Source organism: Nelumbo nucifera, chromosome 1 (assembly GCF_055504915.1).
Source record: "Nelumbo nucifera cultivar China Antique chromosome 1, China Antique-T2T, whole genome shotgun sequence".
Classification (NCBI taxonomy): domain Eukaryota; kingdom Viridiplantae; phylum Streptophyta; class Magnoliopsida; order Proteales; family Nelumbonaceae; genus Nelumbo; species Nelumbo nucifera.
Window position 1 is genome coordinate 58,228,467 of NC_142649.1, and position 26,216 is coordinate 58,254,682.

The 26,216-nt window shown below is 39.5% G+C and overlaps 1 protein-coding gene across 1 annotated transcript in view; it reads right to left on the reverse strand.

Moving 5' to 3' along the window:
- CTF18 (P-loop containing nucleoside triphosphate hydrolases superfamily protein) overlaps positions 1 to 26,216 on the reverse strand; it is a 65,941-nt gene that overhangs the window by 32,275 nt on the left and 7,450 nt on the right. The window contains exons 2-7 of the mRNA XM_010242838.3: positions 10,992 to 11,053; positions 7,935 to 8,072; positions 7,509 to 7,784; positions 7,200 to 7,286; positions 6,399 to 6,500; positions 6,260 to 6,325 (exon numbers count right to left, since the gene is read on the reverse strand). Coding sequence (XP_010241140.1) covers positions 6,260 to 6,325; positions 6,399 to 6,500; positions 7,200 to 7,286; positions 7,509 to 7,784; positions 7,935 to 8,072; positions 10,992 to 11,053 — 731 coding nt within the window. The remainder of the gene's footprint in view (positions 1 to 6,259; positions 6,326 to 6,398; positions 6,501 to 7,199; positions 7,287 to 7,508; positions 7,785 to 7,934; positions 8,073 to 10,991; positions 11,054 to 26,216) is intronic.

Genomic DNA, 26,216 nt, shown 5'->3' on the forward strand with positions numbered 1-26,216 from the left:
AGTCCATTTTAGTCCTACTTATCTTTAAACATCTTGATTCAAGAATATTCCTCCATAAATCTAATATCTATTTTAATTGCATTCTATTTTTGGCAATTAATATTATCTCATAAATAAACAGAATAGACCATGGAACATCCTCCTCAACAGTCCTAGTCAATTTATCCATGGCTAGTGCGAAAATATAAATGCTAAATGCTAACCTTGATGAAGATGTGGTTACCCACAATTAACCAAATGCTTGATCTTAGGTTTCCCCAATTTGTTGGACTTGAATTTCACCCTTAAAAGCCATCTTCCACCATACAACTTAAAATTTTATTACCTACTAATAGATTCTATGATCCTTCTATCCCTGAAAATTGATCCTATTTAGATGGATTATATTCTCTTTGGTTTTGTCTTTTTTTGATCACCCAAAGCATGGATTTTATTTTACCACTAACAGATCACAGCAAAGGGTCATTACCCAATGTTGGTCTCAGCTCTAGGATCATGGAGGGTTGGACTAGACAGGATAAATGCCTAACCTTTGGGTGGATTTTTACATGATGTTGCTGCTCTCAGACTGGAACCTGCATTCTCACACTTGTCAGCCCAAGATTCTGTAATTGCACCAAGCAATTACCCCTTGTTAACAGATTACAAAATATTTTATTAATTCATGAAGAGAAAGAAATAAATGAAATCAATTAATCAAAAACCAGACTAAACATTGGAGTGGAGCAGATAGGGCCCTAGTTTATGGTTCAATCCTTTCAAACTCTGACATCAAAAAGACATCATAAATAAGTAAATTTTAAGATATAAAAATACAAAATATAAAGCAAGGTTCAAAGTATTGATATGTATCCGCCGATACGGGCCGATACGTATCGTGCCGATGGCTTACCAATATGCCCTTCCAGGGGTTGTATCAGGTCAGCCACCGGTTCAGAGGGTAGCCAGGCCTTAAACCGACCCCTCTGAACCAGTTTTGAAAAAAATAAATAAAACTAAAAAAATGTACCAAGGCGTATCGGCCGGTGTCGATATTTGGAACCTTGATATAAAGAAACCCAACTCAACCAGATCTTGGCCAAAGTCAGTCTTTTGCTATATCCCTGGTGGTTAATATTTCAGATCTGGAAATGGTCCAATTTCTAGTTGGACTTGGTTCAACCAGGTGATGCTGTCTAGTCCAGTTTCAGAACATGAAACACAGCAGGAATACAGAATCCTAGCTTGTCAAATAATAATGCAGTTGAGCCATCTGGCTCAATAACCCCATTTAATGCTACACACAAATCCACTCTGCCTACATTAGGTTGGAAGGTCTACCAAAGAGTTGATGCAGGAGACAACAAGCCAAATATGGAGTTTTCTGCATTTTTATGTATTTTTTGTCATTTTAGATGTATGTGCAATCCTGCCTTAAGTAGGTTTTTTTAGTTATATTTTAAAGTTTCAGAACCAGTGGGTAAGTAGTTAACAGTAATTCAATTTTCTAAGGACAGTGGCAATTATGTAAGTTTTAGTTTCCTAGTTCTAGGATTGGCCACCCCAATAGCATCTATATGCATGTATATGTGTAGAGTCAAAAACATGGAGACAGATATTGGAGTGCTATTTGGATGTTTTTTCTGCATGTCATCATCATCTAAGCCTTATCCCAACTATATTGGGTAGGCTACATGAACCCTGTTTTGCCATTCTATTCTGTTTGTTACCATATCCATTGTTAAATTATGAGAACGTTTTTGATCAATTTGTTAAATTATGAGCATTTAAATCATTTCTTGCTACATTGGCCCATATCCTTTTGGTCCACCCCTAGCCCTTCTGGCCCTCCAACTTGCAACAGATCACTCCTCACAGGTTCTATCAATGGTCTTCTATGCATGTGACCAAACCATCTTAGTCTACTTCCACTCATTTTATCACATACTGGAGCTACGGTTCCTTCGAATGGCTTCTTTTCTGATCCTACCCTTTCTAGTTTTACCACTCATCCATCTCAGCATATATATATTTCCATAACACTCATTTTTGGGCATGTCCTTGCTTGACTGCCCAACACTCTGCCCCATGACAGCACAGTTTTCTGCATATTATGCTTGTGGTGAGTCATTCCCACACCTTAGGGTGATTCTACATTCCTAGTACCCTGTTCAGTGATTCTCAGTTTTCTCTCTCTACTTTCCCTTTAATCTCTTTTGTCATGAATTATTTTCTCTTTAACCTTTCAAGAGGTCATTAGGCTATCCATCCATAAGTTCTTCATTGAAAGGTATTCATTCAACATCCCCAGAGGACTGAAAAACTGGTTAAGTTACCTTTGAAATTTCATCAAAACCTGAAATTTTCCTATTCTGGCCATTTTTTTCTTTTTGCTAAAACCTTCTCCAATCACTCCCATTCTTTAAGATAATCAAAGAAAAGGAACTTCATTAAAGAAAAAAGAGAGTACATTAGGAAGGTGATAAGACATCACCCAAGAGAAGAAAACTAAACACCAAAAACACAACTCAAAGGCCTTTTGTAGATTGATTTAAAGTGATCCACAAGGATTCTTGAAATCTCATCTTGAATCTCGAACACCTCCCCATTCATTTCCATCTTAGTCACCAAATTCCTTTTTTCTACCATTGGCCAATCCGTGGAAAAATTTAATGTTTCCATCTCCCTCCTTAATCCACTTATGTCTTGACTTTTGCCTCCAACCAATCTCCTCTCTAAGAAGATTTTGTTCTAGCTCCTTCCTCAAGTTCCACCTCAATTGTCTCTCTTGTTCATTATGGTTCCCTTGGTGCTCTTTTTTTGATAGATCTCCCTTGGTGCCCTTTCTCATCTAATTCCTCAATCCAGGAACTCAAACTAAGCTTTTATTGTTCTAACCTCCCAAAATGATCCTTGTTTCACTCTGTTATTTTGGACCTAAGCCTTTGTACTTTCTTTTGAAATTTAACCCCCTTCCACTTTACCCCCCTTAAATGTGTAGAAGAGATGAAAAGATCAAGGCAAGAAGGTTTTGTGTATAAATTGGACCTTGAGAAAGCCTATGACTTGGTGGTTTGGTCTTTCCTTCTAGAGGTGCTGAGTAACTATGGCTTTGTAAGGAGATGATGTAATTGGATGAATTGTTGTATCAGCTCTTGTCATTACTCTATCTTGGTCAATGGAATGGTCGGGACTTTTTCCCAGCTTGTAAAGGATTATGACAAGGTGATCCCTTATCACCTTTCCTATTCACTCTTGTAACAGATGTATTTAGAAGGTTAATTTCAAAAGCTGATGGGGAAGAGTTGATAAGAGGTTGGAAAGTTAGAAAAAATGAGATTCTAGTTGCCCATCTTCAATTTGTAGATGATACTACAATCTTCTGTGAAGAGGGAGACATTAAGAAGGCTAGGAACCTAAAGGAGTTAATTAGGTTTTTTGAGAGGATCTCTTCTGAAAATCAATCTTGAGAAGAGTTGCATTGCATGTGTTAATTTGGAGGAAAGGATTTTAGAATCTTTAGTGGATTGTCTAGACTCTAGAATGCTCTACACCTCTTGGCCTTTGACTTACTTAGGTCTTCCCCTAGGAGCTAACCCTAAGAGAGCAGATTTTGGAACCCGATCTTGAGAAGACTAAAAAGAGACTGGCTGCTTGGAAAAAGAATTATATCTCTTTGGGAGGTAGAATTACATTGATAAGAGCCATTCTTGCTAATTTGCCTATTTATTTCCTTTCTGTCTTTAGGATCCCTCCTAGGGAGGCAAAGAAGCTAGAGAAAGTCAGGAGGGATTTTTTGTGGGAGTTGGGAGAAGTAAAAAAGATCATCTAATCAAGTGGGGGATTGTTTGCAAGAGTAAGGAGGGTGGCTTGGGGATAGGGAATGTGGTCCAAAAGAATGCAGCCTTGTTAGGACAGTGGTTGTAGAGATGGGCTTTAGAAAGGGAGAGATTGTGGCATGAGGTGGTCCCAAGTATTCATGGTAGTGTTTTAAAAGCGCAAGGGCCAATTTGCACCTAAGGCACAAGGCACAAAAATACAAAAAAAAATGCTAAAAAACAAATGTCAGAAAATTCAAAAAAATCCAAAAAAAAATTCAAAAAATGCAAAATATAAAAAATATATATATTAAACATAATATTAATAAAAAATATAAACTTAAATTTTAAAATAAATGTTTTATAAAACCTATTATCTAAAATTAAAATACATAAACATAACATGTAAAGAGTTTTAAATGAAAATTTAAAAATAAAATCAAACATATAAAGCATTTTCAAGCATGTAAAACCCATAATCTCTTTTCTTTCTTCAATTGCATTACTTCAAGTAGTTAAAGTGATGTAAAACATATTGCACTCCTAATTCTATAAGCTGCCTTTGTACTACACCCCTTGAGGCAAGTCCAAACAAGTCCATGTTAGGGTTTGCCTCGAGGGGCGTGGTCGGGGGTCCAGGGGTGGAGGCCTTGGCATAGCCGCTAGGTTAAAAAAAAAAAGCAAAAAGCGTAAAATTCTAAAAGGACGCATGCCTGGGCTGAGGCGCAAGGCACATAAGTCATGCACCTTTTGAAAGGGTTGCGCCTAGGACCTTGGTGAGGCGCATACCCTAAAATGCACCTCGCCTGTGTGCCTACGCACGCCTTTTAAATCACTGATTCATGGTTAACTAAAAATGGATGGGATGCTAGTGTGTCTCATTAGGCTACTTTGGCAACTCCTTGAAAGGAAATCCATGGCTTGCTTCCTCAGTTTCTTAGGTTTGTTAGGTATGATGTGTGTTCTAGAAACTTTGTTTATTTCTAGGAGGATGTTTGGGTTGGTAACTCTGCTCTTAGGGATCTCTTCCCCTCTTTTGTACTCTGTTTCCCTTTATTAAAAAGTAGGTTGTCTCAAAAGCCCTTACACCTCTTGTTACTCCATTGGGGATGAATTGGGATTTTGGTTTCCGTAGAGGGTTAAGGGAGGAGATTGATGCCATAAATGGGTTCTTGAATTCACTTTCTAATGTTTACTTGGATCCCCTTTCTTCAAATAAAAGGGTTTGGTCTCCTCATCCTAAGGGCTCTTTTTTGTGTGCTTCCTTCCTCAAGTCCCTTTGTCAATCCTCTAAGGCTCACGTATTTCCCTTCAAGGAAGTTTGGTGCAGGCCTGTCCCCTAAAGTTATTGCTTTTTGCTGGGAAGTGTTCTATGGGAAGGGTAAACACATTGGACAACTTGCAAAAGAGAAGACCCTCTCTGTGTTTATCCCTGCACTGCTGTACTCTTTGCAAATCTAATGGTGAAGATTATTAACACTTATTTATTTCTTGTCTTGATGCTGCAGAATTATGGGATTGGTTTTGCTCTGTTTAGGTGCAGGTGGAATTTGCCCTCAGAGATAAGCCTACTATTTGACCTGTACAAGGGCTGAACTGATTTGGTCTATTTGGGAAGACAGAAATGTATGAATTTTTCATGAGAAGGAAAAAAGTTTACAAGAACTCAAGGAGTGTGCGTTGACCAGAAAAATACATGGTGAAAAACCTTGGACTACTTTCATCAGTTTTCTTTTAATGATATTTAGAGAAACTGAGCTGCGATAGAGCAAGCATAGTCTGGACACCACTGCTAGAAACTTATTTGAAGTTGAACTTTGACAGTAGTCAAGGAAACCCAGGCCCCTCTGAAATAGGAGGGTTGGTGAGAGACAAGGATGGTCTTATTTTTGCACTTTACTCAGGCCTGGTGTGGAAGGTAATTTCTACAAGGGCTGAACTGCTTGCTACACTACAAGGAATCCAGATTAAAAGCAGCTAAGTGTGGAGAAGTTAATAATTGAAGGAGATTCCAAGGTGGTGGTAAGGTGGCTGCAAGATCCGAACTCTGTCACTTGGTGGTATAGAGATGAAATCAAGAAATTCAAGTGCCAAACAAGGGACTAATAGGGAAATGTTGTACTGAGCTCAGTTATAATTGGCTTTCTTGTTTAATTTGTTTTTACCTTTGTTATGGGAGAAGTTGCAACTCACACCTCTCTAATGGTTGTTTGTACTGACCTCACCCTTGAACTAATCATTTATCAAAAAAAAAAAATTCTATTTCACACCCCTAGTTTGTTTCTGCAATTGTCTTTACTCTTCCGCCTTTTTCTTCTTTTGCCAACCAATACGTTACCTCTTTGATGGTGTGTGTGTGTGTGGAATAAAATAAAAGCATTTACTACCAAGACTACTTAGTATATGCACCTAGTACCATCCAACAAAACAATATTCATCATTTAAGAAAGCATATCGCTTACCATCTTTAGAATAACCTCAACAGCACCCTTTCCTTCACCAAGAGCTCCATCTATTTCATCAATTACCTGTAATAATATAATAAAATCATTACTCATTCTAGAGACAAATTTATCATGGAACATTGAAAATGAAACCCACCAAGCACTTGGGTTTTGAATCAGCTATGACAGAATTCATCTGAACTACATCAAGGATTTTTGCTTCAATTGTTGATGATGACCGATCATCACTAGCATTAATCTGTGCAAAAAAAAAATGATGAGTTCTCCAAAGCCTTTTTTTTGGAATGGATAAAAGATATTAAGCCACTCAACGGAAAAAATGAAGAAAACAGCAAACATATATATACATATTAAACAGACTAAGGATGAGAATCTGGTTGGGCCATACTGGGAAGGGATGAACGATGATTTCACTTTGTGCTGCTAAAGGCTGCATTGGAAATTGGTTTTCTCCCATACATAAACACCTTTAAACTTCACCTTTTCCCTTCTTTTAACAACATTCTTCTATTTTCAGCACCCACCAAGTGTTAGTGGGAAGGTCTATTATCAACCCTACATCAAGATCAGTCCAGCCCAAGGCCCAAACTGAAACTTCAAGCTAAAGCTGGGCAAGGACTGGTGCCAGGTCCGAGCATAGCCCAATCTCATACTTCATGCCTCCGGCCAAGCTATACTTAGGTTATAAACAGTACCACCTGAACCACAAACACGTCACAGTTGATGTACAAAGCATGATATATACCTGTCCATGAGATTGTCTCCTGGACATTGGTCCACCAAGAGAATTTTGGTGTGATAAAATTTTACCTTCTAATGAATCAATCATGACATTGAGAAGCAACAAAAAGACAATGACAAAAAAATACAATACCATGAAATAAAATAGTTATACAGATGCAAGAAGAAAAAATGGATAGAAAGAAAGATCTGACACCTCTACAACACGGTAGCCACAGTGTTTAGCAGCTACATGTGCAAGTGTTGTCTTTCCAAGACCTGGGGGACCACAAAGTAAAAGAACCTGCAAAAAGGAACATGTTCAGTTAATAACCATGGGATAGAGAAGCTTGCAATTATTAATATCAGACAACATCCAAACGGTTAAACAAGTTCAGAACATAGAAACACTATATATTGGACTAATGGCTTAACCAACCATATGCATCAGTTTCTGTTGCAGTAAAATGAAAATGAACTGAAATTCATTGATTTCTGTTCAACATAAATAATTCACACAGCTCACCTTCTGCTCTGGTGGACCATTAAACCTTGACTTCTTGTTCCAGAATTCCCGGATGTCCTCTAAATTGGTATTTTCTCCCTCCAAATGGTTCAAATGTTTAAATGTTCTATTGCTCAAATGGAATCCTTTATTCTTTCCATTAGGAACCATGTTAGAGGGTTTTTTTTGTTGAGTACGTGAAGAGTGTCTTCTCAAAGCAGACAATACATCATCTGTAGTGCTCCTAATTTCAGATCCAAATACACAGGAATCCCATTGCTTCAACCATAGGAGGACCTAGAAGACAGAAACAATGTACCATGAACTATTGAAGCCCAAACAAACAAATAGCATTATTAGATAACTCCAAAAAATAAAGAAGCCCCTAAATTTTTACTTGAAAGGAGTTTCAGCATAGCATTGCAAATTGTCAAGAAATCCATGTACCTCACGATTTGTCTGTTCATCACTTAGAAGCTCAGTAAACGAATTTGGAGCATATTTATCCACCCAAAGTTGTTCAGTAACGACTGGCATTTCAGGAAGGATAGAATCACCAGGAGATGCAGAGCTTACTTGCAAAGCCTTCAACACCACAACCATGATCGATTAGGGAATGTCTAATACACATAAGTAAAGGTACCTACTCCCTGTGCAGCTTTCAAATATAAACTTCAAAATGCTGTTTACAGTTTACCATCAAATAATCCTTTACAGTTTTATGAATGTATCAACTAGTCAACCAACTAGTCAGTTGAGGGCCAGAGAGCTGCATCACTAACTAGTTGGTTGATGATGCAGTCACTTAGGATGACTAAGTGTCAACTACGTTTACTAGTCAACCACAAAGTCATTTTAAAGCTTTATGTGTTTGTTTTATACTCTAAATTATTTGTGTTGGAACATGATTGGAGGATGATATATAAAATAGAAAAAAGCATAAAACAAAACAAGGCAGCAAAGGAGTTCTTTTTAAGTTTTCTTCCAATCAGTGGCATGTTAGCATGGAGTTGCCACAAATAAAAAACATAGCCAAAGTTGTACTCTTTCTTTGGAAAACAAAGGTTGTGATTCCCTATCCAGCCTAGCTTTTTCCTTTGTTTGCAAAACAAAGGCTGTAAACTAAATGCCCAATATCATTCTTTTTCTTGCACCATTGTAGTCTATATTAACTTGTTTATGAGATTGCATCAATATCTTAATTTTTTTTTGATGAATGAATATAATTTATTAAATCAGAAATATGAAGAAATACAAGAGACCCAAGAGGAGGCATGAGTTGTTACCTCTTCTAACAAGTATTACATCAAGTTAAAACAGAATTGACCAGAATTAACCAGAACCAAAATTACAGAGCAGCCCAAAATAAATGTTCTCTTGAAGCCCCTTGCTTAGCTAACCCATCCACTAAGGAATTTGCTGATCTTCCCACCCAAAGAAAGGTAACAGTCATGTTTCTTGTGGTCCAGTTGACTTTCCTTAACATATCTCTATGTCGCCACATAGCTGAAGCTCGTTCTGTCAGCCATCCCACAACAATCTCAGAGTCCCCTTCAACTACCAAGTGCTGAACTCCTAATTGTTCTGCAATCTCAGTGCCTTGTACCACCGCTAACATCTATGCTCTATTGGAGTCTCTTATTCCCACAGGGCCTGAAAACAATGCCAATATTCTGCTTTCATTATCCCTCAGCACCCCTCCTATCCCCGATGGGCCTGGGTTTCCTTGGCTGCTTCCATCAAAATTCAGCTTTACCCATCCTTCAGGTGGAGGCATCCACACTACAGATTTCCTGTCCTTCCTTGCATGGCTGTTAGCCACCGCTATCCAGTTTCCCCAAAAATCATCAAAGGAGAATGTATGAAATAAGTCCATAGTTCTTAACCAATGAATGGCCCTAATTAAGATACAGTCCTCAACAGCTAGAGTGCTTCTTTCCTCCTCCTTAAATACCCTTGCATTCCTTTCTTCCCAGATTGTCCACAAGGTGGCTACTCTAAGACATCTCCACATTAAATTTAGAACATATCTTTTTTTATTGAAAAATCAGTGCCTAGGCACTGACTATTGAATCAACCAAAGAAGACAAAATGACTAGTCATCACTTTCACCACATTGACAACACTGATCTTTTAATCATATATTAATGTAACAAATTGAAATTTGACCAATATTCAGTTCCAAGAAGTAAAACAGGCAAAGCTTAAAAAGGTTAATGTATTTTGTACTTGCAATTTTTTCCTCAATAAAGGATCAACTGTTGATGCTTTTGAAGGGATAACTCATGATTTTTTCACTGTAAACTTTTGTTAATTCATCGCATCATTCAGACTTTAGTGGACTGAAATTTGAAGCTTCTATTGTTGAGTATATTACTTTACTAATTTGGCTCCATATATTACCTCATAAAACCTATTTGAATTTGTTCTTTTTGTTTTTTATAGATAGAAATATTAAAGAGAAAGGAGAAAAGCAATATAAAGAAAGGGACCGGAAGAAAGCAAAACAAAAACAACCAAGGGAACCACCTCCTAAAAACAAGACTGCTTAGGGCAAAGCAACAAAGCACCTAAAACCCCAAAAAGAAAATGCCGAAGTTAAACCCTAAGTTCCACCACTCAAAGACCAAAAAGAAAAACAAATGGACTAATGGTAAGAAAATGCAACTTTCCTCAACAAACCACATGTCACCAACCAAGAAGCCTTCACTGAGTACCATCCAACAGCCTTGCAGAACCATCATCGAAATACAAAAGGCACCTGGGCAATAATAAACTCATCTTGACGATGAGACAGTCCCTTTCTTCCCCACACTCTCCCTCTTCTACTGTTTATCTTTCAAATGCTACATCTCTCAAACTCCATTCTAGTAAATTTTTAACTTCCCTGAAATTATAACCTCTCATTTCTAGATCCTCAGTGCTACAAACCTAAAACCCCTTCCCTAACCTCTTCTTTCCTCATCTTCATAGACTCCCTATCAATTCCTAAGCATTCCATCTTCTGTCCTTCTAGAGCTTCATTCAAGGCCCCTTAGGTCCTTACCCATCCCATTTATTTACATCAAGGAATAAATCACCAACAAATGCATTCCCTTCTAGAGTATTTGTATAAGACATAATTTCCTATTACCTTCTTCCAAGTTCTAATACTTGCCTACCTCCACTTCATACAAAAGGAGAAGATTAGTTGGATCTTACTGATGAGATGAGTGACTAAGATTTTGATCAAATCTCCTTGGACAATGGAACATATAAATCAACAAGAAAGAAACTTTTATTTCCTGATCAGGAGAAAAATAAATATAGAAATTGTTTCAGGGGTGTAACCAGTATTTGTGATTAAGCAAGGACCAACAACAAAAGTTTGGACAGCGGTTTGGAATATTGTGGGAAGTGTCTCTCAAAGATGAATTGGAGTGTAATTTTCTAAACTTTTATCTCCTTGCATGCATATTTTAGATGGTTCTCAACATGTTTCTTAGATTTACGTGAACTGTATACCTTTGTGAAAGCCTCTTGTTCTGCTCTTTCCATTAGAATACCAATTGGCTCCAAAGTCAGACCTGCATAAAGTACAAGTTGAAAAAACAAAATTCATATCTAAACAAATTGTTCTACCAAATAGTAATTGGAGGATCATGATTAAGCTATGGCAAGGTGATTAGCATGGATTGAAATACTTTGCACAAAAGGTGCATTGCTAAGTAATGGAAGGCAACACTGAGAAGAATTGACAATTAAAGTTCAATAATATACCTTCTTTACATAATTGTCAAGGTATAAAGGTGATTGTGAGACACTATCACCTAGACACAAGGATTACGAGGGAAGAAAACTAAATTATTGGTGAACTCCCTAGTTTTATATGCCAATCAACATGCATACAAATTGGAAAATTAATGCTACTTTTTACTAACAATATTGATTTTCCTCCTAAAACATGACAAATCATCATATCTAGAAATCAATAGCATCTTAAATCTATTACTTTATATATTTCAAACACAAGACTATAAAATAGTAAAGATTTAGCAAAGCAATCACAATTTAGCTTCACAACCCCCTCCTGATGTGGAGGCGGCCCCAGTGGGAGGGACAGACTTTTATGAGAAGAGTAAAGACAGATACATTTCTCTACAAGTCAGTCATAGAGATCTCTTTGAACCACCCAGAATTCACACTCAACATGTTGCAAAGGTGAGTTATGTGAAATCAGCTCTTCAACCAATCTAGCCTTGTTATAAAAAATTTGGTTGTTTCTTTCATCCCAAACACCCCATGTAACAGCATGGGTCACTGTTGTCCAATGAAGTTGTCCTCTTCTACTGAGCCCCCTACCTTGCCATTGCCAAAGATAGTCCCTGGAGCAACCCAGCTACAACCAAAGAGGTTTAACAAATGATTCCAAATTTTGTGTTTCCTAACAGCGTATTAATATATGATCTACAAATTCTCCAGTCCAGAGGCACAGAATACAAGTATAGAGCAAAAAATACAGTTAGCCACCATTCTTATTTTGTATTAGGTCTAAAGTGTTGATTCTCTTCAAAGCAAGCTTCCCAAACACAAACAAACTCCAGGGGGAATGTGAGAGAACCAAATCTTCTTTGCAGGAAAGTGGGAGTTAAGCTCTTCAGTAATCAATACCTTAAAGAAAGGACTTGGTTGAGAAATTACCAGTAAGGTGAAGGTTCCAAACACGTTGGTTGGGTGTCAAAGGTGAAATAAGACCTCCCTTGAGGATTGGAGGAGGTTAGTCACCTCAGCAATTTCCACATCCCTTAAGGGCCTTCTAAGGTACGGGTTCCAGTTGTTTGATTGTTTCCTTGGGAAGGAGAGGAAACATAGGCCAAGATAGTGGCTTCTTCGTTGAGGGAAAGGTTGAAAATCCTAGGGAATGAAGCTGCCAAAGTAGACTCACCCCACCCTAAATCAGTCCAAAGCTTTATTCTATTCCAATTGCCGACTCTGTATCTAATGAATGGAAAAAAGGTGTTAAAGATATAAGTTATCACTTTCCAGGGATTGGTTGCTTTTACCTGATTCAAGGAGTCTTGCTATCCAATCATTAGCCTCCTTCTCATACTTGCTATTGATGACTACAATCATTAGGGCATTAGCTTCTAGAGGGAACCTCCACAACCACTTGCCAAGAAAGGGAAATATTCCTTTTTTTAATGCGACCAAGACCCAAACCACTAAACTCCTTGGATTTACTCACTTAATCCCAACTCACCAAATGACAACCCTTCTCACCACCACCTTCCCAAAGGAATCATATTGAATCTTCTCAATCTGTTTTTTTTTTTCTTTTTTATTTACTTTTATTGGGATCTAGAACACAGAAAGGTAATAAATAGGCAGATTGGCAAGGAATGCTTTAACAAAGGTGAGCCTGCCCCCCTTTCAGAGATTAGAGATTGAATTGTTTTACCTTTTTATTGGAAACAAATAAAAAAGAAAATTCATTGAATTAAAAAAGGATATAACAAGGTGATAAGATAGCATCCAACAAGAGAAAACAAACAAACCCAAATACTACTAACCTCCTCTAAGGTCCAAAGATACCAGCTTCCCAAAATCAACAATACAAGACACCCAAAACAGAAACCCATCATCCTAATAGCATCAAAACCTTGATGACACATGAATAATCCTCCCCTAATACAACAAATTGCCAGAAGAACCAAACTACAAAACCATCAAAAATTCACCAAAGAAAAGACCTTCCGAAGAAGAAGAAGAAGAAGAAGAAAGTTTCAGGAGAATAGGGTGTGTTACAGTTCACACCCAGAAAGTTCCCTTTTAACTTAATAACGAAAATTACATCCATACCCCTGAATGGGCGCCCAAATACAATAAAATAGAAAGACAATAATGCCCCTGGCCACAATACATAGCCTCAACACTCCTCAAGTTGAGCATAGATATCTATCATGCCTAGCTTGCCTAGGTTTCTATCTAGCTTCAGCTTGTGGAGACCCTTGGTAAGACAATTAGCAAGTTGATCTTTTGACTTCACAAAAGGCACATGTTAAAATAATTTAGTTGTTGATGTTAGGGTCTGTTTGGCTAGTTAAAGTGTTTCTCTTATTTCGTTTTTTCATTTCTGTTATGTCTGTTATTGTACTCAGGGGCACAAGGGTCTTTTCTCTTGTTATTTTTGCCACCCTATATATATTATAATAAAGGCTGGCGCCGCCAGCACTGTTACATTGCAAATCCCTTCTCTCTTCTCTCTTCTCTCTTCTCTTCTCTTCCCCTTATTTCTGGCCGGCCATACTGTCAAGATGGTATCAGAGCGGGAATACTGATTAAAGAGAGCAGATCGAACAACCTTTACTAAGAGAACAGATCGAACAGATTTGCTGAACCTGGGCGGAACAGAAATCTGAATCTGGACTGAGAAAAACAGCTCTACAACTGGTACAGTTCTTCCATTTTCTCTTCTTTACCCTCCTTGGTCGTGTACCGAGTGAAAAACCAAATGAATCTGGGCTGCTGAATGCTGTCAGATCTGTATACCCCTGTTTTTTTGGATCGTGTGATCCTGTTCATGTGTTAAGACGACTGTAGGTCAAGGATGACCTGTCATTTCAATAATTTGATTTGATTATAAGTGATAAGGATCTCTCCTGCTGATTAATGGCTTTTAGACATTCTGGAATTCTGGTAGGTTGGGACTGGTAAAACTGTACAGGTCTGAAATCTGCCGAATATTACCTCTGTTTTGTCATGAATTTGGTACTGTTTGTGCTCAGACTGGTTTTAAATCCAAGTGTGTGGGTGTGGACTGAGTGGAGCATTGTTTTGTAGAGTAAGGAGGGGTCCTAAGTCCGGTGTTTGGGACTGATTATCTGTTTGACCATGTCATCTGAGAATTCTACTACTTCAGAGATTTCAGGGAGCCACAATGGAGTGAGTGGGGGAATGGATATGAGCTTTCCCATGGCTGTTATTCCCTTTGATGGTCTGAACTACCTTGAGTGGTTTAGGGGAATAAAACTCTACATCACTGCTAGAGGGAAAATAGGATACATCAATGGGAGAGTGAAGGAACCGAAGTATGGAAGTGCTGAATATGATAGGTGGAACCAAGAGAATAGTATGGTGATGTCTTGGCTCTTGGTTTCCATGCTGCCACAAGTAAGGAAGACTTTTATGTGGGCTGAAACTGCTTGTGAGATATGGGGACAAGCGAAGTCCACCTATTCAGAGCAGAGACACTATGCCAAGATATATCAACCGCAAGCTGAATCCTCTACTTGCAACCAGGGGGAGAGGAGTCTCTCGATGTACTATTCTGATTTGACATCGATATGGAAAGAACTTGATCACTATCAGAATGTGAATTGGAAGTGTGAAGAAGATGCAAAGGCATATAAGTCACTTGTATCTCAGCAACGAGTTTTTGCCTTCCTCCTAAGGCTGAATCCTTCGTATGAGTCCATCAGGGTGCAGATCTTGGGTAGTAAAGACTTGCCATCAGTTCAGGAGGTGTATGCCTTGGTGCAGTCAGAAGAAAGTAGAAGAAGTGTGATGAATGGTGTAGAAGGGGAGTCAGTTGCCCTAGTTGTTCGGGGAAATTCAGATACAAATGTCGGAGGTGGTTTTAAAAAGGGTGACACTTAGAAAAAAACAGATGATAAGAGCAAACATTGGTGCACTCACTGCCAGAAGACATGACACATGAGAGATACATGTTGGGATCTCCATGGAAAACCTAAATGGGCACGGGATTTGGGTAAGAAGTCAACACCTAATCCGGGCAAGAAACCAGGCCAGCAGAATCAAAAAAGGTATAACTCAGCTAATATGGCGTCGACAGAGACTAGTCCTTTGGTAACTCAGGAGAGGCATCCCAATTCTGACCCTAAGGAAGATATTATCAACTCCTTTCGTGAACATTTGGAATTGTATGGTAGGACTCTCCACCAGATGGATTCTGGTCCTACTCCCTCTACCTCGTTTGCGTCTACATCAGGTAATGCTGTCACAACCTTCCATGTGTCATCTCATACTACTGACTCTCCTTGGATTATTGACTCCGGAGCTTCAAACCACATGACCGGTAAGTCAATTTTGTTTCAGACATATAACCTTCTCTCTGGGATAGATAAGGTAAGACTAGCTGATGGTTCTTTTTCTACCATAGCTGGCTGAGGTACCATACCTCTCCCACTTGGCCTTACCCTTCCTAATGTACTGCATGTTCCGAAATTACCTATTAATTTGTTGTCCATTAGTAGTCTAACTCACTCCTTGAACTGCTCAGTCACTTTTTTCCGTCTTCATGTGTTTCAGGATTTGGCCTCGGGGAAGACGATTGGTAGAGGAAGCATGGTGGATGGTCTCTACGTGTTGGAGAATAATGCTGGTCTTGTGGCTACAGAGTTCATGAGTTCGTCAAGTGAGAGTCAAGCCTATTTATGGCATAGTCGTCTAGGTCATCTTTCTTTTGAGTCGTTAAAAGTTATGTTTCCAAAGTTGTTTGAGTCCTTGTTAGTGAGTCAGTTACAGTGTCAGACTTGTTAATTGAGTAAGCACCGTAGAAGTTCTTTACCTTTGCGAAATAAAAGATCTGAATTTCCATTTCATATTGTTTATGCTGATGTTTGGGGCCCTGCTACTCTACCTACTGAGGTTGGCTATAAGTACTTCATTGCCTTGATTGATGATTATTCTAGATACACTTGGGTTTACCCTATGCAATCTCGAGATGAAGTGCCACAAATTGTGAAAGATTTTCAACGCATGGTGTTCACTCAGTTCCAAACGGAAATCCATATCTTCCAGTCGGACAATGCGAAGGAATATTTCCATAGTGATCTCACGAAGTTTTTTGCTTCGAGTGGGTCACTTCAGCGAAGCTCTTGTGCCAGGACACCCCAACAAAATGGTGTGGCTGAACGGAAGAACCGCCACCTTCTCGAAGTCGCTCGTGGCTTATTAATTCATATGAATGTGCCAAAACGGTTTTGGATGGATGCAGTCTTGTGTGCTACGTATATCATCAATCGCATGCCCTCTCGGCGACTAGAGTATAAGGCCCCACATCAGCTTTTGTTCCCTATAGCCCCGTTTGTCCACCATTCCGATGCATATTTTTGGGTGTTGTTGCTTTGTCCATAACCTGTTCCCTACTCGTGGTAAGCTTGATCCTCGGGCTATTCCTTGTGTCTTTCTTGGTTACCCTTTATCTCAAAAGGGGTATCACTGCTATGATCCCACATCTCGCAAGTACTATGTCTCCATTGATGTCTCATTCTTTGAGAATCAACCTTTTTTCTCGGTTTCTCCTCAGGGGGAGAGTAGGGTTGAGGAGAAACAGGCGACTCAAACTCAACTACCGCCTTTACCCGATCCTCCTCAATTCCGGGTTTTTCATTGTTGCCATAAGCGCTAGCAAAGTTCAAGAGCCGTGGAACCTGACACTATGCAACCAACACCATCGGATTCACCCGAGGCAGATCCGTCTCCTCAGCCAGGTATACTTGCTCCTATTGATATGTCTATTCCTCTAAATGTTGATTCACCTGTCATCAATGATCTTAATATTCCTATTGTTAAGAGAAAGGGTGTTAGGTCTTGTACCACTAATCATCCTATCTCTAATTTTGGGTCCTATGAGCATGTTTCACCTTCATACCGTGCCTTCCTCTCTTCTGTGGACAGTGTCCCCGTTCCTAAGACTGTGGCAGAAGCTTTGTCTAAACCTGAATGGACAGATGCAATGCAGGAAGAAATTGATGCTTTACACAAAAATGGCACTTAGGAGTTGGTAGACCTTCCTGAAGGGAAGGAACCAGTGGGTGTTCACGGTGAAACACAAGGCTGATGGAACTGTTGAAAGGTACAAGGCTAGACTGATAGCAAGAGGCTTTACACAGGTATATGGAGTGGACTATGCAGAGACTTTTGCTCCAGTAGCCAAGATGAACTCTATTAGGATTCTTCTTTCATTGGCAGCAAATCTTGAATAGGAACTTCACCAATTGGACATCAAAAATGCTTTCTTGAATGGTGACTTGGAAGAGGAAGTATACATGACCCAACCCCCAGGGTTCTGTGCCAAAGGTAGTGAACAAAAGGTGTGCAGGTTAAAAAAATCTCTATATGGGTTGAAACAATCACCTCGGGCTTGGTTCAGTAAGTTCCATTTAGCAGTTCAACAGATGGGGTTCAAACAATGCCAGTCAGATCATACTCTATTTGTGAAAAGAGGTGAAGGTAAAATTGCAACTCTTATTGTGTATGTGGATGACATAGTGATCACAGGAGATTGGGAGGCTGAAATACAGAGACTAAAAAAATTCTTAGCCACTCAATTTGAGGTGAAGAATCTAGGCCCCTTACGTTACTTCCTTGGAATTGAAGTTGCCCGCTCTCACAAGGGCATCTTTATTTCCCAACGGAAATATGTACTAGATCTACTAGAAGATACAGGCAAGTTGGGGGTAAAACCAATTGATTCACCAATTGAATCTAATCATCATCTAGGAGACAGTCAGGGAGAATTTTTGAAAGATGTAAAGAAGTTCCAGAGACTCGTGGGGAGACTTTTGTATTTGTCTATGACCAGGCCTGATATTGCCTATGCAGTGGGTGTCCTCAGTCAATTCATGCACAACCCTAGGACAACTCACTTTGAAGCTACAGAGAGGATCTTGAGATATCTCAAGAAGTTTCCCGGAGCTGGTTTGTTGTTCCAGAAACATAGTCACTTAAAGGTGGAAGTATATACTGATGCGGATTGGGTAGGAGCAGTCAATGACCGAAAGTCTACCAGTGGGTATTGTGCCTTTGTAGGAGGAAACCTGGTCACATGGAGAAGTAAAAAACAAAGTGTGGTGGTTAGATCTAGTGCTGAAGCAGAGTATAGAGCGATGGCTCATGGCGTTGCGGAAATCATGTGGATAAGAAATCTGTTAGGTGAACTGGGTTTCGCAGTGAGCAATCCTATGTCACTCTACTGTGGCAATAAAGCTGCCATCAATATTGCTGCTAATCCAGTCCTGCATGAAAGGACGAAACACATTGAAGTGGACAAGCATTTTATTAGAGAGAAACTTGAAAATGGAGAAGTGTGTACACCATACGTCAACTCAGAAGAACAACTTGCAGATATCTTCACCAAAGGTCTTCATCATGTGCGGCACAAAGATTTGTGTGACAAGTTGGGCATGATTGACATCTATGCTCCAACTTGAGGGGGAGTGTTAAAATAATTTAGTTGTTGATGTTAGGGTCTGTTTGGCTAGTTAAAGTGTTTCTTTTATTTCGTTTTTTCATTTCTGTTATGTCTGTTATTGTACTCAGGGGCACAAGGGTCTTTTCCCTTGTTATTTCTGCCGCCCTATCTATATTATAATAAAGGCTGGCGCCGCCAGCACTGTTACATTGCAAATCCCTTCTCTCTTCTCTCTTCTTCTCCTCTTCTCTTCTCTTCTCTTCTCTTCCTCTTATTTCTGGCCGGCCATACTGTCAAGAGCACACATATTTCTCCACTGGCTATCCTTTCTCTAATAAAGTAAATATCAACCTCAATGTGTTTTGTGTGATCATGTTGGAGTGGACTATGGGCAATGTTTATAACAGCTTGTTTATCACAATACAGCCTTATTGGAACTTCATCTTGGATTCCAATCTCAAATAACAAAGTCTCTAACTAGAGTATTTCCAATACACCACGAGCTACAGCTCTATATTCTTCTTTTACACTAGATCGAGATACAATTTATTACTTTTTTACTTCTCCAAGATACAACATTACCTCCCACCAACACATAGTAACTAGAGGTGGATCTCTTATAATCCATAGAACTTGCCCAATCAACATTAGTATAAGCCTCAACCTTGAGATGTCTATGGTTAGAGTACAACATTCCTTTGCCTAAACACTCCTTTAAGTAGGAAAGAATCCTATTAACTACCTGCATATGTGAAGTTCTAGGACTATGCATATATTAGCTCACCACACTTTTTTTTTATCGATAATATCAAAGTTTTATTAACAAAACATTAATTGATTGTACAAAGCATAAAAACAATAGTGAAAATGGTAAAAGGACAGTGACAACAAAAAACACTTGTCTCTCCCCACACCCACGTTCCTGGTTTACAACTATGCCCAAAACAATGTCTCTCTTCCCACCCCTGGTTTGGCTAAAGCATCAATTACAAACTTAGCACATCACTTTATCCAATTAAAAGAGATTTCCATTTCTCGTCAACCACCTAAGTTTCTTCTTTTCATTGTTGTAATTCCCATTTTCATTTCTTCACATTGTATCCAACTCACTACCAATTTCAAATCTCCCTCAATCATCAGTTTTCTAATGCTCAATTCTTTCACCCTTTGTATACTCTCCATCAATGCTAAAACTTCTCTCTAAAAGAATCTCCCTCCCTAACTGGTCCAGAATAAAGAGTAATTATCTTTCCCTCCTCATCTCTGAACACTACGCCAATACCTGATCTTCCTAACTAACCACACTTATGGCATACGATATATCAGGTTTGGTCAAGCACAAGTAGAGAAGCCGACCAACTAGTCTTTGGTAGACATCCTTGTCTAGAAGAATGTCTCCATCATCAACACTTGGTTTATGATTGGGGTCAATAGAAGTTTCAATTGGCTTGCACTCCAACTTGCCAACCTCATGAAGGAGGTCAAGCACATACTTTTACGAAGTGAATATACTTCCTTTGACCTTGCCACCTCAATCCCAAGAAAGTATTTGAGACTCCCAAGATCTTTGATCTCAAATTTAGAAGCAAGAAATAACTTTAATTGAACTATTCCAAAGTTATCATCTCCAGTGACAACAATATCATCAACATACACTATCAACAGAGTCACTAAGCCATTAACCCTTCTTATCAAAAGAATATGATCTGCCAATGATTGAGTGAATCCAATTTTAAGAACAACATTTCTGAGTTTGTCAAACCAAGCTCTAAGAGACAATTTGAGACCAAAAAAGGATTTCTTCATACAATAAACCTTCCTTTTACTGTTAGGGAAGAATACTCCTAGGGGACGATCCATGTAGACCTCCCCTTGAAGATCTCCATTAAGGAAGGCATTCTTTACATCCATTTGGTATGGCGGTCATAAATGGTGAGCAACAAGAGACATAATCACTTGGATAGAGTTCATTTTGCCCACAAGTGCAAAGGTCTCCTAATAGTCAATCCCACACGTTTGGGTGTACCCTTTTGTCACCAACCTAGCTTTGTATCTTTCAATTGAGACATCAACCCAATATTTAATTGTATACACCCACTTGCAACCCACTAGAACCTTACCCTCAGGAAGTGAAACAATCTCCCAAGTTTAGTTATTTACGAAGGCCTCCATCTCTTGATTCATAGCATCCTTCCACTGAGGGGACTGCACTGCATTTGTAACATTAGGAAGAATAGAAATAAAGAAAATGGCAGAAATATAGACATAGTAGGAAGGTGAAAGCGCATCATAAGAAACATAGTTAGTGATGGGATAGGTAGTGCATTTCCATTTTCCTTTTTGAACTGTAATGGGAAGGTCAAGGTTAGATTGTGAGATATGAGGCTTATTAAAAGTAGGAATAGGAAGTTCAAATTCAACAGGAGTCTTAGGTTCAGGGTTGCTTTTAGAATTACCTAGAGTCGGGTGATCAAATTGTTGTGGGCCTTCAACCTTAGGAGTAACCTTCCATCTACGCCTTATGAACCACTATTGCCAAGGACCATTGCTGAGGAAGTGGGAGGAGGAAGAGGAGCAAGACTATCACTACAAGTGGAAAGTAGGGATAGGGAGACAAAACAGAGTCCGATGTTCACTAACACTCTCCCCTTGAAGAGAAGGATGAGGTGACTGAAAAGAAAAAGAGTAGACTCAAGAAATGTAACATCCTTATACACATACCGTCAGCTAGAGTAAGGATCAAAGCACTTGTACCCCATTTGGACTAAGAGTAACTCAAAAAAAAACACATTTGATGGATTTAGGATCATTTGAGGCGAGAAGGTTCAAATCATGAACAAAGCAACAACAACCAAAGACTTTGAGAGGAAGACAAAAAATGGGATCATTAGGAAAAATAAGCTGATGAGGAGATTGAAGGTGAAGAGTCTATAAAGGAAGTCTTTTAATGAAATACACTACTACTTCAACTATATCTCTCCAAAAGCAAGTGGGCACATGCATCTAGAAAAGTAGTCCTTTGGCAACATCAACCACACATCTATTTTTTCTCTCCGCTACACCATTCTACTACGGAGTATGGGAACATGAACTTTGATAAATAATCCCTTTTTCTTCAAAAAAGAGTTGTAGATGCTTTGCAAAGTACTCCTTAGCATTGTAAGACCTTATTATCTTGATGTTTTTCTCAAATTGAGTTTTCACCATTCTAAAGAAGTTCTGAAAAATGGAGGGAACTTCACCTCTACAGCTCTACTCTTCATCAAATATTTTTTATAATAAAATTTCATTAAAAGAAAAGAAAAAAGATACACCATACCCAGGTGTTAAGGCAACACCCAACTTTAGTGAGAAATACAATATAACCTTTCAATTACACATCAAAACAAGCTATTCAAATTTCCATTTGAAAAGTCAAAACCTCCACAAGTTTTTCCCTAGGGTCCTCACTAGAACTTATCTAGACTCTGGTAATACAAAGACCTAATCTGCAACAAATCAGATAAAGCCATGTGTATTAAGAATAATCATCAATGAACAGGATAAAGTATTCACAACCACCCATACAAGGAATAGAATATGGGCCCCAAAGCCCAAATTTCAAAAATAAATAAAATACAAAAGTATAGAAAATAAAGAAAATTTGTAGAAAATTTTGAATGCATATTATATAGTCATATTAAACAAAAAAAAGTATGATAAATAAGAAGTATTTTCAATAAAGAAGTTCTAAACAATGGAGGGAACTTCATCTCTACTCTTCGTTAGATATAGCCATGTGTATCAAGAGCAAACATCAATGAACAGAATAAAGTATTTATAGCCACCCATACAAGTAAGAATATGGGCCCCAAGGCCCAAACATCAATATGTATCAAATTGAAAGCAACACCATTTTTTCTAGTAGTCACAAGATATGTAGTTCTATGTTGCTATGATAGACTTCACATTGCAAACTCAAATTGGACACAAACTAACACGTCTTTGTAAACAAAAACTTAATGGACTTAAAAGACACATGATCAAGACAACAACAACACAACTTCAAAAGACTTAGATTTTCACTTTGACATGACTCGATTTGGTATAGTAATCCTTACTCAAGGGCTTGATTAAAAAGGTAAACTCCACTAGCTTCATGTCCAGTTCCAACCATCCTCCCCATGCTCAGGTCTTGAAAAACACAATGTGAAGGGAAAAATGTCACTAAACAGTTATGGGATTTAATAAGAGAGCTAACAAATAAAAGATTTTTGTGCAATTGAAAACATGAAGGATGGAGATCAAGGAAAGGTTATGAGTAAGCTTGACTTCACCCAGACCCGAGATTGAAGTCTAAGTCCATCAACTACAATGATCTTACCTTTCCCTAGAGTTAGTTTATAAGAAGTGAAGTGGGAAGGCATACCAGTCATGTTTGCACTAGCTCCAACGTCCACAATCCAGGAGGAAGATTGACAAGCAAGTGCAATATCTAATTTAGCAAAAGCATTGGACAGATTACTAGAGCTAGCTAAGGTAGAGGATCCAAACTTCTCACATTGGGCCAATAGGCTCCTGAGCTTCTTCATCACATAAGAGGAATCATGTGAAGGAGTCTGAACACTAGAAGATGGACAATCGACTCCCATGGTAGAAAGATGATCATTTTCCTTCTTGCAATATTCACACACCACCTCATTAGTCTTCTCATTTACACTTTGCTTGGGTTTAGTGGACGTGTAAGTCGAATGCTCAACTACTGAAGTCTTGATCATAGTACGCCTCCTACTCTTCTCTCCCTATATCAAGGAGTATGTAGTGGCAAACTTGCCAGGTAAAATCGATAGTCAAGATCTGTTGTCAGGTAAAATCATACTTTGCATTCAAACTTGCCAAGAAATCAACCACTCAGTTCTTCTCAACATATTTTCAGTATCGTTCACCATCCTCAAGATTCTTCCATTCCAAGACCTTTAGATGGTCCATTTCTTCCCAAAGAGATTGTAAGGAAGAGAAGTACATAGCCACAGTCCTTTCCCCTAACACATTGTAGGCTTCTCTTTGGAGTTGGCAGACTCAAGTTATATTTCTTACCTGGGAGTACATGGTAGTAACACGACCCCAAATATCCTTGGCAATGGAGAGAATCATGTAGTTGTAAGCAATATGTGGTTGCACCGAACAAACCAGCCATGACATAACCAATGAATTTTCTTGTAGGCTTCTCATTCTTCCGATGGTAAGCTTGGCTGATAAAGACCACTCTAGAAAGTTGGTTCCATCAAGTTTTATAGTGGTTATCATACCACTAGAAGCATCAACATTAGGGGTGATCATGGGCCAAACTGGGCTTAGCACCAATGATAACAGCTTTAAGCCAGGTCTAGGCCTGGCTCGGCTTACACCCTAGGCCTAGATTGTAAGCCCAAGCCTAGCCCTACACGGGCCCAGGCTGGGCTTACGTACTTTTCGGGCCTAATGAGTAATGACTTTGGGCCCATGATATCAAATAATAAAAATTTAATTATTTAAATTTTTTAATAAATAATATGTAAATGTAATACATACAAAAAATTACATAAGCCAGTTAAATTGGGCTTAGCTAGGTTTTAGCCTTATGGCACAAAAATAAAGGCAAGGCCTTCATTCCCATTCTTGAGCAATGTGGGACTTGGAACAACACTAAATAGTCAATGCAACCATTGACTATTTTCCCAAGTCTCTGTTGGGACACATACTAAAGAAATACAAGGGTACAAGAAAAGGCCACGACAGCCTTTAAAGATTGTAACTAACAGCCAACCACTAGATCAAAGATTGTAACAAACTAGACAAGTGGCCTGACAAGTGGAGAGACTGGTACAACAGAACTGTAACAGCTGTATAACAGCAGTGTATAAATAACAACAAGCTATAATTGAATGGGATTATTGATTTGGGAATACAAGCTCTCTTTCTTTCTATCTCTCTCTCTCTCTCTCTCATTCTGGAGGCAGGCTCCCTCGAAAGAGTCCCTGAGTTAGGCAATTCCTAACAAGTTGGTATCAGAGCCAATTCAGAGCCAAGATGCCAAGCACAAGATCATCAGCAATGGAAAACAGAGTCGATTACATGGAAGGAGAAATGCAAAGAATATCAGCATATGTCAAAGAAATCAAAGAAAGCTTTGCATCCTTGCTGGAAAGACTGGCACAGGCACCACCTGCGCAAATTCAGGAAGAACACAATGACACCAGTCATCGAAGTGGATCAAGAACTACAAGAATCGAGTTTCCCATCTTCATAGGAGGAGATCCCACTTCCTGGCTTCTGCGAACAGAAAGATACTTCGATTACCACAACACACAAGGCCCTGATCGTGTTCCACTAGCCTCTGCACACCTGGAAGGAGAGGCGATCGTCTGGTACCAATGGTACCGGCGACGACACCCAAGGGCCACATGGGCCGACTTCACTGACGCCTTAACCATGCGATTTGGGGTCTCAGCCTTTGAGAATTATGACGAAAGCCTCGCTAAGCTACGACAGACCGGCTCCGTCCAAGATTATCAGATGGCGTTTGAAAGATTGGCAATGTGCGTGCAAGGCTGGCCAGAAAACGCGCTTGTCAGCAGTTTTGTTGGAGAACTTAAGGAGGAATTGCGGCTGGAGGTAAAAGCCATGCAGCCCACCACCATTCTTGAAGCAGCAGCAATAGCCCGATTACATGAAGACAAAATAAACCAGGCAAGAAGGATCAGCCGACCCCTGGGAGCTGCGATCAGACCTGGTGTACCCAACCAAGAACCTAGAATCTTGGGTAAACCAGAGCCCAGATCAGGAGTAGTAATCACAGGCAAGGATGCCAGCTCTGGTTCAGGCCCCGGCTCAGCCAAGAGGTTAACCTGGGCTGAGATGCAAGCCCGACAAGAAAAGGGCCTTTGCTACGCATGTGGAGAAAAATTCGGGCCGGGCCATCGCTGTAAGGTCCCGCAAGTTTTCTTCCTGCAACCTGAAACTGAATATGCCGAGCAATCAACCGACATTGAGGAGCCAAGGGATGACCAAGAATGGGTACCAGGGACAAAGGAATACCCGGAAGTATCCCTGCAAGCCTTGACCGGTCTTGCTTCTTCTCAAACGATGCAAGTAACCGGACTGATACAGGGGCGCCATGTATCGGTTCTGATAGACAGTGGCATCACCCAAACCTTGGTCAGGCAACTAGGGGTTCCAGTCCAACCATGTGCAGCCTTTCGGGTGCACGTAGCTAATGGGAGCAACCTAGTATGTGACAGTACGTGCACAGAATTAAAGATAAGGATACAAGGCCATGAGTTCGAGGTGGATCTGCACCCCCTGGAAATCAGTGGAGCAGATGTCGTTCTCGGAGTCCAATGGTTAAGGCAACTAGGGCCAGTGATATGTGATTGGGCCCGCCTCACCATGGATTTCCAAATGGGCAGCTCACAGGTACATATTCAAGGGCAACGATCTAAGGGCCCAGGACCTATCAGCCTCGCCTCCCTAAGGAAGCAAGCAGTAGACCCAGCCCACATCGTTTTAATGCAGAT